This window comes from Corythoichthys intestinalis, chromosome 3 (assembly GCF_030265065.1).
Source record: "Corythoichthys intestinalis isolate RoL2023-P3 chromosome 3, ASM3026506v1, whole genome shotgun sequence".
Taxonomy (NCBI): domain Eukaryota; kingdom Metazoa; phylum Chordata; class Actinopteri; order Syngnathiformes; family Syngnathidae; genus Corythoichthys; species Corythoichthys intestinalis.
This window is the reverse complement of record NC_080397.1, coordinates 28,862,202-28,879,197: the sequence shown is the minus strand read 5'-3', so window position 1 is coordinate 28,879,197 and position 16,996 is coordinate 28,862,202. Positions and strand designations below refer to the sequence as shown.

At 38.9% G+C, this 16,996-nt stretch overlaps 1 protein-coding gene and 1 long non-coding RNA gene across 2 annotated transcripts in view; one reads left to right on the top strand and one right to left on the bottom strand.

The window, feature by feature from the left end:
- The window catches only part of scamp1 (secretory carrier membrane protein 1), a 23,595-nt gene extending 7,896 nt beyond the window's left edge, over window positions 1–15,699 (bottom strand). Inside the window, exons 1-6 of the mRNA XM_057831019.1 lie at window positions 15,456–15,699; window positions 11,583–11,663; window positions 11,314–11,424; window positions 4,920–5,028; window positions 843–971; window positions 607–766 (exon numbers count right to left, since the gene is read on the bottom strand). Of these exons, the coding sequence (XP_057687002.1) occupies window positions 607–766; window positions 843–971; window positions 4,920–5,028; window positions 11,314–11,424; window positions 11,583–11,663; window positions 15,456–15,512 (647 nt within the window). The 5' untranslated portion in view covers window positions 15,513–15,699. The remainder of the gene's footprint in view (window positions 1–606; window positions 767–842; window positions 972–4,919; window positions 5,029–11,313; window positions 11,425–11,582; window positions 11,664–15,455) is intronic.
- Window positions 14,532–16,996, top strand: part of LOC130912898 (uncharacterized) — a 30,848-nt gene continuing 28,383 nt past the window's right edge. Inside the window, exon 1 of the long non-coding RNA XR_009062668.1 lies at window positions 14,532–16,996. This is a non-coding gene — a long non-coding RNA (uncharacterized LOC130912898).

Below are 16,996 nucleotides of genomic sequence, written 5' to 3'. Positions count from 1 at the left end.
GAATGAATGGGGCCATGTATCGAGAGATTTTGAATGAAAATCTCCTTCCATCAGCAAGGGCATTGAAGATGAGACATGGCTGGGTCTTTCAGCATGACAATGATCCCAAACACACAGCCAGGGGAACACAGGAGTGGCTTCGTAAGACGCATTTCAAGGTCCTGGAGTGGCCTAGCCAGTCTCCAGATCTCAAACCCATAGAAATCAGTGCTCTCGAGCAGATCTGCATGGAGGAATGGGCCAAAATACCTGCAACAGTGTGTGAAAAGCTTGTGAAGAGTTACAGCAAACGTTGGTCTCCATTATTGCCAATGAAGGGTAAATAACAAAGTATTGAGATGAACTTATTTTCCACCATGATTTGCAAATAAATTATTTAAAAATCAAACAATGTGATTTTCTGTTTTTTTTTCTTCCACATTCTGTCTCTCATGGTTGAGGTTTACCCATGTTGACAATTACAGGCCTCTCTAATACTTTCAAGTGGGAGAACTTGCACAATTAGTGGTAGACTAAATACTTATTTGCCCCACTGTACACACATAAGTATACTTTCTATGCACTGAAACATGAAGGGTATAAGAACCAAGAATTCCACTTGCTCACCTGAAAGCTCCATAGAGCGGTCTGTACCAGCAGACAAAAGAGCAAGGCGTAAAGAGGAGAAACCACAACATGGCCAGGCCAAAGTCCACACCGTGGGAAGGATCCACACAGAACCACGCCAAGCAGCCAAACATGTTCACAAAGAGTGTGCCGGCATGGACTGTGGATAGGCAACCGTAGGATAAGCGAGCATTCAAAGGACCCGTAAGTGAAGAAAGCTGGAGGGATTCACTCACACATCCAAAGGTTATACATGATTTTCACCGTCTTCTGGTATTCTATAGGAATATCCACTGCAATGTCGTGGTAGAAACAGGGGCCCACAGGGAACTTCTCAGGCATGGGAGGCCAGTTGTTCTTACGACCTGCCAAAACAGAGCCCCCATGATGAATTAAAAAAAAAAAATTATTATAATTTCAGGCAGCCCATTATGACTCACATAAAGTTCATTAGTTTTCAACTGGTTTACATTACAAGTAACAAAATAAAACAAAAAACAAGGACCGACAAATGCCTGAAAAGGAGTGGGACGAGAACTTATTAAATCCCATCCTATTCTCATTTATAATACACCCAGATACAGTATTTTAATAGTTCATTTTACAGTGGTATGCAAAGGTTTGGGCACCCCTTATACTTTTAAAGATTTTCCGTTGTAAATCACTGATTGTTTCGAACCATTTTTTCAGTTAAATATATAATACTAGTATAGCAGATGAACACAGTAATATTTGAGAAGTGAAATTAAGTTTACAAGACAAACCGAAAGTGCGTTGTAATTAAAGATACGCGATAATATCGGTTACCGATAATTATCGGCCGATAATGGCAATTATGACGTCACACAGATAATACAGATAAAAAAAAAATCAACCGATAATGCAATCCGATAATTATATACTTGATTTAGCCTCCAAATGTGCGCAACCAAGCAGTTTTCTCCACTTCTCCACCGCCGCCTGCTCAACCCCTCCCCTCAAGCCCCTGTGGGAGGAGGGGTTGAGGAGTACGGCGTCATAGAGGAGGCGGTGTTACACATCAGTGTTGAGGCGCTCTCACTAGCGTGCGTTGCTTTTCCCGTGTGTGAAATGAAATAAACGACGCTCTCGCCATCTACAAAACAGTTCCACGAGGCGTAAAGAAAGCGTCCTCATTGAACACCACTAACCCAGCAGCCATTTAAAACTGCATCACAATGATTTTTGGAACGAACACAAGGCTGCTGCTAGCGCGAATGCTAAAGCTATTGTAAACACAAACTATAAAGCTACGGGGCTTGTGACGGTACAGAGACGCTGCGGTCCTCCCGGAGTCGGGTTGTTTGGGAATGCAGCCCAAAGTGGGTGGTAAACTCCCATCTATGGCTAAACACCTCACGAGACCGATAGTCGACAAGTAGCTGTCTTCCGACGGAGCCTGCCGGTCCGGCAGGCCGCCGCGGCCGCCTCGCCCTAGGCGGGCAGAGCAGAGCCATGCACCGAATACGGTGCAGCGAGCCAGCTGGGGCGGGCGGATATCCGCACGAACTTAGCTGCCGCCGCCACTCCGGTTCAAGACAGAGGCCTAGCGCGGGTGCTAATTTGGCAGCCGGGCGGACTGAAGGGCACAGGCGGGAGGAAATTCCCGAAATGACCCGATAGCCAAACCCCTGGATGAAAAAATAATGCCGTTTATACGACCACGATTCTTTGTGAAAGACATGCCGATCACATCAGTTTTACCACGGACATTTACACAAGTGATGTCAAGAAAGCATGTTTATCATAACGGCACCGTGGTTAGTTGATAATTTTAACATGCACCAAACCACACAAAGAAGTCATCCAGTAATGCATTCAGTACGCTTTAAATTTATGAAGTCTTAATCAGATCATTCTTAAATCTAGTCAAATAATTTTCCCCATCTTGTTTGAGTGTTGAAGACTAGTTAACAGATGAATGCGCCAGATTATTCCACTTACTTGAACTAAATATTGCCATTTGTTCTTATTAAACCCAAACATCTAAAAAAAAAAAAAAAAAAAGTCATTTTTCACCTAAATCAAGAAAAAATTGCTTTCAAATAATGTTTTGAACCATACATATTCTTGGATAAAGAACATTTCTGACAAGTTTTTTTTTAGGATTGTGTATAATAATTTATTGCTTAAAATAAGGCTGTTAAGCTTATTTTCAGCTGGCTATTTTTCTTCAAGAAATCTGAGTGAAATATACTTGAAGTGCTGGCAGTTAATTTCACTTATGTCCAATAGATTTACACTGAAAACAAGGGAATTTAACTAGTTTTAAGGAGTTGTGTTTTTGCTGTGTAGTAATGTTATACGTTAGGAATGGCTTACTTTTAAAGCCATTTTTGTGCAACTTATGTATTTACTGTGTAAGTAATTCTTGCCAAAAGTTTACCATTACACAATGTCAGACAATCTGTCTTTATTTAGATGTTGGAATTTACCATTTGTTCACATTTGATGTTGGAAAAAAAGGGCAATAATATTTTTCTACAGTAATATTTTCTCTTGTGTATACTTTAAAATTTTACATAAATCTTTTAATAAAATTATCGGCTTGACATTATCGGTCATCTGTTGGAACGAGGAGGAAATTATCGGTTATCGGCTGAAAACTGCATTATCGTGCATCACTAGTTGTAATCATTTAAACAAAAATAGGCTGGTGCAAAATTTAGGCCACGTCTACACGTAGCAGGGCATTTGGCAAAAAGAAGAACTTTTTTTTACAGTATCATCCACACGCACATTTTGGGCATTGAAAATGAGGTCTTCACAGTGGAAACTGACAGCTGAAATTTCTTTAGCAGCTTTTTGTATCGTTCCGCTAAACTATTATGTTGAATAATATTCTCTTTCAGATAATTTGGCAGTTGTTTAGAGGCTCTCATGTTTCCATGCATTGTCCCTCTGAAAACTAAATACATTTAAACTCAAATGACTATTTTCTTGTAAAGGTGTTATAGGCTTTAGAGCAGGGGTCTCCAAACCGGTCCTCGAGGGCCGCTGTGGGTCCTGGTTTTTGTTCATACCGATCAAGCACAGACCTTTTAACCAATGTGGTTTCTACTAAAAAAAAAGCAACACCTGCAAACAACTGATTACACTTATTAAACACCAGATTGGTGAAAAGGTGTGGTCTTGTTTTGTTGGAGTTAAATCCTGCACCCAATGCGGCCCCATGTGGAATAGTTTGGAGACCACTGCTTTAGAGCAAGGGTGAGCAAACCGGCCTTCGAGGGTCCTAGTGGGTTGTGGTCTTTGTTCCAACTGATTCAGCGCAGACAGTTTAACCAATGATTTTTCAATGGAAACAAGAAGCACCTTGCCTGGTACACAAGACTCACCGCTGTTCCAGCTATTGAGTCTGGCCACCATTCACGCGGATACAATTTCCAGGGCGGAGCAAGCCACAGCAAACAGACAGCGGAGTGGACCAATCAGCGACGGGCAGACGTGAGGTTAGTAAAATGACGAGGGCAGGACGAGGGACTTGCGCACGGAAGTAAACATACGAAGGGAGCGGAGTTTATTCAACATGGCTAGCGCGAGACAGACTGTTGTCAATGGCTCGTGTCGATGTGTTTTTGGTAATTTAAAACTGATTTTACCGTGTATTGGAACATATTCTCAGCTCTCCCGTTCACCATCTGTGTTGTGTGGAGACGACTGTCGACGCGCAAGAGTGACGTTGCTCGTTAAGAACACGTCACGCAAATAAACGAATCTGATTTGTCGATTGATTTTGTACCTGCTCGAGAGGCCGTTAATGGGCTGGTTCCCAGACCTTTCTCTCAGTGTTTGAAAAATACAGGGAGAATAGTCTGGCAGAGCCAGGCAAAGAAGCACCTGACTGCAATCAACTGATTGCACTTGTAAGACACCAGATTGGTGAGAGGCTGTCCTCATGATGGGTTGGAACAAAACCCCACATCCACTGCGGCCTTTTGTGGAATAGTTTGTCCACCTTTGCTTTAGAGCAGGGGTCCCCAAGTCCAGTCCTCGAGAGCCCCTATCCAGCTTGTTTCCCATTTTTCTCTCCTCCAATACACCTGACTCAAATAATCAGGATCATTATCAGGCTCCTGCAGTGCTTGCTGATGAGCTGGTCATTTGATTCAGGTGTGTTCAAGGAGGGAGACATGGAAAACAAGCTGGATAGGGGCTCTCGAGGACCGGACTTGGGCACCCCTGCTTTAGAGTGTCTGTCCGCTTTTCGTGCTTGTTCTTCTAAAATGCAAACAATCCCATCAAAGTCAAAGGTTCTAGTGAGAAACCAATGATGGATTCATGGATTTACTGACCTGCTACTCCGTGAGACTGCAGCTCTCGCTCCCTGCGGTCAAGCTCTGCCGCTTTCCTCTCCAATTCCTCTTGCCTTCTCAGCAACTCGGCCTGAGCACGTGCCTGGTCCTGGAACGTCCACAAAGAGTTAAAGGAGGATGTACACCAGTCATTAAACTAAGCATTGTTTTCTTTAAAGATGACGATAATGAAAATATTTTTTCGACAAATAATTTTGACGAGTTGATTCATTCATTCATTGTCCATGCCGCTTATCCTCACAAGGGTTGCAGAGGTGCTGGAGTCCAGCTAACTAAAGGCAGTAGGCAAGATACACCCTGAATTGGTTGCCAGCCAGTCGCAGGGCACAATGAGACAAACAACTATTTATGCACACACCTAGGGACAATTTGGAGTGATCAATCAGCCTGTTTTTGGGATGTGGGAGGAAACCGGAGTCCCCTGAAAAACCCACGTAGGCCCACGGGAGGAGAACATACAAACTCCACACAGGAAGTCCTTAATCTTAGAACTGTGAGGCAGATGTGCTAACCACTCAGCCACCGTGCCACCTGACGAGATGATAATCATCTAAAAACGTGTCTTGGGAGACTAAAACATAACGAGATGAATGCCTTTTTTCGTCTGACGAGACGAAAATGTGCAAAAAAACCCCTCTGATATGTTGTATATGTATATTTCAATAAATAGTTTTTTAAGCACTGCATATGTAATGATATAAATGATATATGTATATATTAGGGGTGTCAAACGATTAAAATTTTTAATCGAGTTAATTACAGCTCAAAAAATTAATTAATCGCAATTCAAACCATCTATAAAATATGCCATATTTTTCTGTAAATTATTGTTGGAATGGAAAGATAAGACCGAGATGGATATATACATTCAACATATGGTACATAAGTACTGTATTTCTTTATTATAACAATAAATCAACAGGATGGCATTACCATTATTAACATTCTGTTAAAGCGATCCATGGATAGAAAGACTTGTAGGTCTTAAAAGATAAATGAAAATAATAAATAAAATATATAAATATTTATAAAAATTTATAGAAAATAATTAAAAGATAATAACTAGTACAAGTTATAGAAATTTTATATTAAAACCCCTCTTCATGTTTTCGTTTAAATAACATTTGTAAAATTTTCAATCAAAAACTAAACTAGGAGCCCGCCATTGTTGATGTCAATAATTACTTACACAATGCTCATGGATGCTGAAGCCTATAAAATCAGTTGCACCCAAGTGCCACCAGAGGGCGGCAAAACTCCGAAAAACACAACCAGTACACCTTTCACTTTGCTGTCCTTTTAATATGTTTGAGCGGGGCATTTGTGTGTTAATTGCGTCAAATATTTTAACGGGACTAATTAAAAAAATTAATTACCGCTCGTTAACGCGTTAATTTAGACAGCCCTAGTATATATATATACGCGGAAAACACAGACAAGACTGAAAAAGAAGTTTCTGCTCTTGCACCCCTCTTTAAAATAAACTGCTGTTATTTTTAAGCCAAAAGAACGGTTGTGTTTGATATAACAATATGTCTATATGCTGCCATAACAGATTCATGGCGCATTAAGCCCCTGAACAATTTTTAATTTGTCCGTTTTACCCTGGAAACCCCCGTTTACAGACATCGCGCAACCGCATTAGTTTCAACCCATCAATTACATGTATTATTCAAAATGTTTGTCATTTTTAGCTTAGAATCATTAATTGATGTCTAATATTTAGCTTTGTAAAAAAAAAAAAAACGACTTTGAAAAATTATTCACTCGGATATTTTAAACTTTTAAACAAGTTACGTCACAATGAAAAAATTGGCGTCTGCAAAAGAGTCACGGATATCTACCACATAACTCGCTTTATTGTATTTTTTTTTGTTCCTGTTGCATTTTCTTCAATATGTTAGATGATAAATAATCGATCAAAAAAAAAAAATACAATAAAATAAATAAAAAAACCTTTAAAAGAGTAAATACATAAAAATGAACATCTCGACCACTCCTTGATGTCTTTGATTTCTGCATCGCGACCCTTGTTATATTACCATGTTTCACCCATCAAATCCGCCAAAAATCCGGCTGTGGCTTTTCACAGCTGTGTCTTGACAATTGGTAATGCATGCTACATGGAGTTTTTGGATCGAAAAGAGGAAAGTACGCGATAATATCTTGTTAAAATCATGGCGTCTTTAATTCTGCTCTCGCGTGCTTTCACCTCCAGTTAGGGTTTTGCTGTTTAAAAAAAAAAAAAAAAAAAATGCCCTCCAGTTTAAAATTTTCCTCCCCCAGAAAATTGAATTTTTAAGCTTTCCAATGATGTATCACACATGATAGCTGACAATTTTGAAATTTGGCCAAATTGGGGGCCTCAGGTCGGAACTTCAAGTCACTTAAGTGTTTTCCACCATATATATATATATATATATACGTATATATATACATACATATATATACATACATACATATATATATACACGTATATATACATATATGTATATATATACATACATATATATGTATATACATACATACATATATATGTATATACATACATATATACGTATATATATACATACATATATATGTATATACATACATACATATATATATGTATATACATACATATATACGTATATATATACATACATATATATATATACGTATATATATACATACATATATATACGTATATATATACATACATATATACGTATATATACATACATGTATACGTATTAGGCCTGAACGATATTGGAAAAAACTATTGTTGCGATTTTTTTTAGGTTTGCAATATATTGCGATATTATATTGCGATATTAAAAAAAAAAAAAAAGATCTTTTTTAAAGAAATTTTCAATAAATGACTTGAATAGCTGTTTGGAAATACTTTACATAACACACCGTGACCACAGTGTATTCATATAATACCGTTTAATTTGTGAATGATGAAGATTTCTGTATGAAGGTATCCAGGAAGTCATGTCTGCACAAAATAGATCATTTATTGAATACAATATTTTACACTTCAACAGCAGCAAATACATTAAATGATAAATAAAAGAGCAGGTGCATTAGTCCCCTAAGTTTTTGACAAAATATAACAATAAATAAAAACTTCTGTAAAATAACAACAAAGTTGTCAACATATTTGAACAAAAATATTAAATATGACAAATAAAAGAGTTGTTCACAAACTATAACAAATAAAAACCTCAGTAAAACAACAAAGTTGTCAACATATTTGAACAAAAATATTAAATATGACAAAAGAGTTCACAAACTATAACAATACATAAAAACCTCAGTTAAACAACAAAGTTGTCAACATATTTGAACTTAAATATTAAATCTGACTAATAAAAGTGCAAGTGCATTAGTCCCCTGAGTTGTTTACACAAAATATAACAATATAAAACTGCAAAACGGCAACAAAGTTGTAAAAATATTTCAACAAAAATATTAAGTATCAAAACTTTATGTGCAGCTGTACTATATATAGTTATTTGAAAAATACGGTTTACAATAAATTTAAATATAAAAGAAACAAACTCAATTGAACTTGTAAATAATTGAACTGAATAACTGCAAATAACTGTGATGAATAACAGAACCATTTTAACTCCCAAATTTCCTGCCTTCCTGATAGCTGTCACATGACTAAAAAGAAAAGACATTCCTTCAGCTGTGTTATGTATTTGTCTGCATATCGTCCACCTTCCTTGCTCAGCAATTCTCAACTGGGTCTCATAGGTTTTTGGCCAAGACTATTAGTTTATCCACTATAGCAGGCTTGAGACAAGAACGTTGGCATTTAACAATGTTCCCACCTGTGCTAAAAAGCCTCTGATGGGGAGCTCGTAGCAGGAATGCATAGATACCTGCGTTTTAAATGGTCCCACATGTTTGACAGATTACTTCTTGTTGAGGCAACCATGGCGAGGCACTGTCGACAGGGCTGTTTTTTGTCCCTTATAGTCTTGTTCTTGCCAAAATACTTCCAAAACTCCTTTTGGATACAGTCTTCTTGCTCCTCCAACGTGTTGATTGCTTGCTTTCACTTTGAGAACGGGCCCTCCTCCCTCCGCTCTGCTGTTCGGCCCCTCCTCCCTCCACTCCGCTGTTGCAGGGGGAGGGGGAGGAGCCGATGACTTGCTGGAGAGAAAGAGAAGCTGTGCGCTTTTTTCCCCCTCTCCTTCCTCAAAACAAACGTTTGTGGATTAAAAAAAATGAAATTAAAAAACTATCGCACGTCCTTGCGATGGGACTATTGCACATGCGCACATCGCGATGGCGATGTTTAAACGATATATCGTTCAGGCCTAATACGTATATATATACACACATATATATATACATACATACATATATACGTATATATATACATACATATATACGTATATATACATACATATATACGTATATATATACACACATATATATATATACATACATATATACGTATATATATACACACATATATATATACATACATACATATATACGTATATATATACACACATATATATATACATACATACATATATACGTATATATATACACACATATATATATACATACATAAATATATATATATATATATATATATATATATATATATATAAGAAAACTGATTTGTACATCAATACATGCATATATCTGAACATTTTAAGTAAAATACTGTATTTCTTTTTTTAAATTGAAAAAAATCCGCGATGGACTGAGGGCGCAAAGTAGGACGGGATCACTGTAGTTTCTGTCATATGTTCACAATGTATGACATTTTCTTAATGTACGTTTAGTTAGTCCGCTTAATGTACGTTTAGTTAGTCCGCTTGCATCGTAGCAGCGTTTGGATGGTGTCGCTCATGTAACATGTCCTGCTCCCTCATCTGACTGTCACCGGTGACTGGTGGTTAACTCGTATAAACCGTATAAACGTATAAACCATCATGCTCTTAAAGTCAGGCTGTGCCCCAGGTTTGCTTGTTTTGAAACACAAGGTAAGATTGTTTTCTTATCTTGACAGGAGAGAATATGCAATGTTGCTTTAGCCTATAAACGTCTGTGCTGGATGATCACCACACACTAAATGTAACGTGTACCGATAGCATAGCATTTGCCTTAGCTTTAACTTCATCGTATAGAGCGTCCTCTTAAAAAGGTGTGTTGTTTTCATTTTGTTGGTGTCGGCCACGGCTTACAGTAGTAGTGCTCCATGCTTCTGGTTGCAAATAAAACTAATGGAAAACCCTCAGGAAGTTGCTGTTCTCTTTGTAGATGCTACAATATGTGCTCATCTGTCAATGTTCATTCAAAGTTGTTGGAAACCTCTTTTTATTTATTTATTTATTTTTGACTAAAACTTTTACAGACAAAAAGATTTTTAGTATTTGTTGACTAAAACTGGACGAAAACATTTTGAATATTCGTCTACGAAAACGAATACATTTTGAAATGACTAAAATATTACAAAAGGGCTCGACATACAGGAGGCGATGGGCGATGGCGAAATGTCAAAGTTATTGCTGTTGAGCTGAAAACCAACTCACGGGGCGCGATGCGACTGCAGCGGCAAGCGACAGCGACAGGCACTGTCCTCTGGCTGTGCGTCATCATTAGACTTTGGCTATGAATTTGGAATGAATTAAAAAATTTACGGTCTTTTCCGATTGCAACCATGCGGAGGCAGAAGGTTTATTTGGAATTAACGGAGATGCCGATTTTAACATTGTTTTATATATATGGATCCACTCCATCTTAAAAACTAGGATGGTCTAGCATCATCTAATAACTTCCCATACTGCTGCTTTTTTATTTATGTCATGGAAATCATGCCGAGAGGTATCATAGTATGTTGTGGTCGTACACTGCTAAAATGATAAATTCTTCCATGTTGACAAAATGCGGCGTGTGGATGTCAGATTCCTGGTTGGCCAGTGTCTTCGCAGGTGATCTGTCCATCAATAAATTCGATGTAAATTGGTTGTAGTGCCCAGCGACAGCGACTGAAATAGAACCATTTCCTATTTTCTTATATCGTGTCGCTGGTCTGCGTGTGCACGTGTAGGTGCATCACGTCGTGTCTTGCTACGCAGCAACAGGATTGGCCAGTTTCAACTCTTCATGCTCGTGCTATAGAAAAAGTATTGAACCTCCCGTGTTGAGTCCATTAGACTGATAAGTATTTTATCCAAAACACTAAGACGAAAAAAGGAGCTGCCATTAAAAAAAAAAAACTAAGTAAGCTTGTGTTAAGTTAGTTCTGAACAGACAATTATGACAACAAGCGGTCATCAATATTTTGCTGCAGCTGCACAAAAAAATAAAAAAATAAAATAAAAATAAAAATCAAAAACAAAAGAAAGCAACTTTGCACCTGCGTTTGTTGTTGCGAATAAGCTGGGGGCTCTTCTGTGGGCTTCATGATAGCAGGCTGCGTGTTCTGTGAAGGTGCTGGCGCAGACTTGGGGGCATTTCCAGGGGCAGCCTAAAAACCAGGAGGAACAAGCAAGCACTCAGTATACTTACATACTTAGGCTATAGTCCCATTTTGTCTGTTTAGTCTTCCAGAAATGAAAGAGAAGAGGTCATACACACAAACATTAATATTGAGGTAACAAGAAAAAATGGCATAGTTCAGCTGACCGTTCTGGCATCTGTGAAGGGGTTATATTCTTCTAGACCACCGGGAGGAGTAGAGCGCGTCACCTGTGTCACCGAGGGATCCTGTCCCATGGGGCATATGTGGAATTGTACATTACAATTAATTCTGTGAGATATGCGTGCACATCTAATAGGCTGCAACGCATGAGATGTAGCTTCAACAGTTTTTCCAAGTTTTGACTGACACTGTTAGACAATTATCAATTTTTGATATGGTGGTAGTTTGCAGTAGTTTACAATTGCACTTTATACTTTATTATGCCATTACAATTTATTAAAAATATAAACTGTAATTTGAGTATATTGGAATATATGAATTAACTGAATGACTGACTAAAACAGGAGAGGTTTAGTCTGATTTGACTTCAGACAAAGAGACCAAAAATTAAAACGTCTATCCCCATCAATGAGTTAAATACAGGTAGTCCCCGGGTTACAACGTACCCAATTTACGCGTTTTCGAAATTTTTTTTCTTTCAACAATGTTGACTTTTGTTTTGTGTTGCATGTTTTTATCTTGGCGCAGGGAGCGCAGTGCAGGTACTAGTAGTGGTATGTGAGTAAGAGCGCATGCACACACAAACAATTTGCGCACACGACGAAGAGCGCATTTTTCCCACGAAGAAGTCGGCTAGCCAAGTTAGAGCGGGAAAGCCTGCAAGGCTGCGCGCGCATTTGGTGCTTGTGAAGCATCCACAGAGGCAACAATGTATCTAACCTTTTGTACTGCTTATTGTGTGTTTTCAATTATGGTCTAATACTTGGGGCGAGTTTATGTGATTATTTTTGATGATGTGCAGACGCTAAGTGATAGATGATAATCGTTTGTTTGGATTGTTATTGCTTTATCAGCAACTAGTTATAAATGCAAATTTGAATTGTTGTTTTTGAAGATGAAACAGATTTTATTTTATTTTTATTTTAGTTATATTCTGCAAGTGTTTATGTCATGAGCAGCTGAATTCTGCTGAAGTCTCACCCCGGTAACACACCGGGCACATCTATAACGCGTCAACGACACCGGCGCGACAACGCACCAGTGACGCTAGGAGTCATTTTCCATAGGACGCGTTTTACGAGCAGCGCGTCCATCGAGTGGCTCGATCGGTTCACGCGAGGATTGCAAGTTTGCTCGAGAGTAGCGTGTATTTAAAGATAATAATACAACAACCATTTGCCTTTCAGACCCCGCGTATTGGTAAGCTTTCTTTCTGAAGGAAAGAAGAAAAAAACTCCTGTGCTCAAGAGAAAATCAATCCCAATAACAAAGATTTTAACACGTATTTTACAAACAAAATGCCTCAATTAATCGATTTCTTTATTATGAACATTTTTCTAAAGCTTTATTGATGGATTTTTTCAAGTTAAAGCGCCACACAGAAAAATAATAAATTTAATTGTGTAAGTGGGATTTGTGTATTATTATTATTCAAATACAGGTGTTTTAGCTCATTTCAATTTATTGTTTTAGCTCATTTCAATGTATTTTATTTATATGAGCTATTATTCATTTTATCATGTATTTAAGTTTTACAAATGTGATGCAGTATTCATTTATATTCTATATTTTATGTTCTATAATTTCAGTTTTTAAGTGGATATTAGTTCCTACTTGTTTTGTTGTGGTAGGAGGGTTTTGTCTTGAACACAGGGGTACTGATGCGCCAAGATTAAAAGCAGAGTTGATACTGTCCTGCCGTGTTGGTTATTTTTATAGCAGAGAAGACAGCAGTAAATCAACAACGACAAGTAAACGGTGACCCGATCTACCCACAGACTCAAGAGATCTGATGGACCGATGCCTGATCCTACCTAGTAGTATTGACGCAGGAGGGCCGCGTCTCGCGTCAAATAATAAAAACTTCCGTTCTTTTCGTGAATGACGCATTGAGCCGCTTCTGGGACGCGTCTAACACGCGGCCGCACTGCAACTGGTGTGCATTGGCTGATTGACTTTAACAGCCGGGTTTCACTGCGTTGTCGCGGCGGCATCGTTGAAGCACCATTGACGTGCCCTTTGTGTTCCTTGCCTGGCACGGCCAGACTGTTCTCCCTGTGTTTTTCAAACACTGAGAGTATAGTCTGGGACCCAGCCCATTAACGGCCTCTCGAGCAAGTACAAAATCAATCGACAAATCAGGTTAGTTTATTCGCGTGACGTGTTCTTAAAGAGCAACTTCACTCTTCCGCGTCGGAAGTCGTCTCCACAACAACACAGATGGCGAACGGGAGAGCCGAGAATATGTTCCAATCCACTGTAAAATCAGTTTTAAATTACCAAAAACACATAGACACAAGTCATTGACCACAGTCTGTCTCGCGCTAGCCATGTTGAATAAACTCCGCGCTCCTCCTATGTTTACTTCCGCGCACAAGTCCCTCGTCCCGCCTGTCGCTGATTGGTCCACTCCGCTGTCTGTTTGCTGTGGCTTGCTCCGCCCTGGAAATTTTATCTGCTTAATGGTGGCCAGACTCAATAGCTGGAACAGCGGTGAGTCTGGAGTACCAGGCTAGTGTGTTCCCGGGTTTAGCTCCAACATCTTGGCGTTGACAGTACAATGACATATAATACATGTCTTTGCATAGTTTTTTTTTAGATTCAGGGGGTATCTAGGGGTACTTAAAGGGTTAATTCCAATTTATGCGAAAATTCGAGTTATGACGCCAGTGTAGGAATGGAACTCGTTCGTAACCCGGGGACTACCAATCCTATGTTTGGGGTTGGGGGGGGTCGAGTGTTACTAGGGGCCATAACGAATGTGAATTTTGTTTTTATTCATTTCAATATAATTTGTTATTAACATTATATTCATTTATAAACGTATTAATAATTGTAATGTTAATAAATCAACACACTAATGATTGATGATTTAAAAATACATAAACATTAGCAATTACTATTATAAACTTTTTTGCAAATAGTCATTTACTTATTCTAATTTAACTCCTTAATAATGCTTATAAAGTTGTTAAAGGTCTTTTATGTCTCCCAAAAATGCTTTTAAACTAGTCACTTGCTTGTTGTTGAAAGTCTTTAGCGTCAACTTTTTAATTGCTGTCCACTGTAATGACTGTCACTATTATCGAATAGCACTGACCCAAAACGGCCGTCCCAAAATGGCTGCCCATTCACTTGCCCTCAAGAGCCAATCACATGCCAAACAAGTTGTCATCCAATCAAAAATGGCAACTTGCCACCTTTGTTTGGTATCGTGGGCAAGTGGAGGATGTCAACAAGTAAGAATTACACACAAAGTCATTTATATTACGTCTTGTTGCTCATCAGGTATTGGCACGGTGAAGCAACTCATAGATTTAGCACGAGCACTACTTGCAGGACGCAAACAATTTACCTACAGTTTTGAATTTGGTAGTTCACATCCATTACGTCAAGCTACGACCGAGCCCTGGTTTACGGAAGTGACGTTGGCAAGTCTAGCGGCTTTCCAACACTACTGCCAACTACTAGACAGTTTTCGAGCGTCCACTGAAGGCCCCGAGACGGTCCATTAAATAGTGTACGTTCGCTAGTTGTTAGGTAGCTGCTTATGCTATCCGGTCATGTAGACACATTATGAGGTTTCGACCCAACCTGGAAAATTAATAAGCAACCCCCGGAGGAAAAACACTAAGGGACGTTTGCAAACCCACTGTGTGCGTTATGCTAACACAGCTAGCGAGTCAACTACGGTATCTTACAGACGTTGACTGACGTTAACTAGCCGTGTCGTATGCCGTGGCGTCCATCGGCTTTCCAGAATTCATTCATGTTAGTAGGTAGCCGATCGTGACATCGAGCCATCAAAAATTATGAGGGTAGATTTGCAGCTAGCTTGCTAGTGATGCTATAGTTACCTGAAACGGATTGTTGAAGTCCGGGTCGGCGAACGGGTTGCTGTCAAAGTCGGACATTTTCCAGCCTTTCAGATAAGCCTTTCCGGTGTGTCACTATGCCCCGAACTGCCTAGCTGTCTATATTCGTTCCCTGTCTTTTGGCTTCCCCTTGCTGCCGGCCGCCTGCGGTCTTTTCCGCCTCCCGACCGCTGATGGAGGACCGTCCGCCCGTTAGCAAAGAACAAAACGTGAAATGTGTGACGTCATACATTCAGCACCGCGGATAGCGTGACGTCACCACCAAAATTCGCGAGAGTACTATTCACACACGTCATTTTTGCCAGATGTTGAAATTATGACGTGCATTTAATTAAAAATTACTATTGCAAGCCCTCTAAATATATAGTAATTAAATTCCCTCAATCCGCTACGTCACGTGACCAAAACCGGTGAGCGGTGTCCTGTGCAACAACTCCAAGCTTGTGAGATTTTCTTTTTTACATGAGCTGAGCGTTTTTCCCCCACAGTGTTTTCAGAATTCAGCAGATATAAATGTCGGATAAAAAAGGTTTTTGCCTGGGGAAGACTTCTATAGGTGAAATACTTGTGTACTTTGAACGCACAGAGATCTCGTCACAGCATGACAGTTGTAAATCCCAGAAAATACAACCCATGTGATCAAAAACGTTCAAAAGGTATATGGTAGGCTCAGCCAAATGTCATTTGCAGCATAGATATAGTATTATATAGTTTTGCAGTATAGATGGATGCTCAACTAAAATTGACGGGCGTTTTCTGCATGGTCCTAGTGAGTGTTCTTGGTTTCATTTTATTCGTTAACATTGTTTTTCATAATAAAATGAAAGAAGACCAAAACTGCTGGAGAAATTTCACTGACTACGGCACAGGTGTCAAACTTGGGGCACCGGAGCCAGACCAGGTCCGCCACATCATTATGCGCGGCCGGCATAAGTCAATAAAAAGTCATTAAAATTGCCAAAATGTTTCAAAACGTTAAGAAATTGGAAGCATTTGTTGTTACCATTCCCACTTTTAAAATAGAAGGAATAATTGTTGAACAAAAGGTTTTTACTGGTTCCTGATTCCAAAACTAGACATCATTCTTTTTGTTGTGTATCTCCCTTTTTAGAGAAAGTTGGACAAAGTGTATTGGGGACTAAAATTGTGTCTGCTGATTTTCATGTGATGTGAAGCACCTTTACCTTGTGTTAAATTCTGCTATTCAAATAAATTTGCCTTGCCTAAAAGTGCCAAGGTTAATAAATAAATACACAATTAATAATTTCATAGTTCTGTGGTATGGGGGACTAAAAGTGCCATGGGTTTAAATGCAAACATGTTATTAGATGTGTCATTAATTAATTTAAATGGCAATTCTGTTCAAGTAAAAAATATTCAATTTCATTTTTTATTATCATATACTATTCAATTCATCATTATTGGATGGTCCTGTGTAGTTGCAGTGCTTCATGAATTTTATTTTTCAACCTCGCCAGTCAAAGTTAGTGGCCGGATCCGAATACCTGATTGAGCCAAGCACA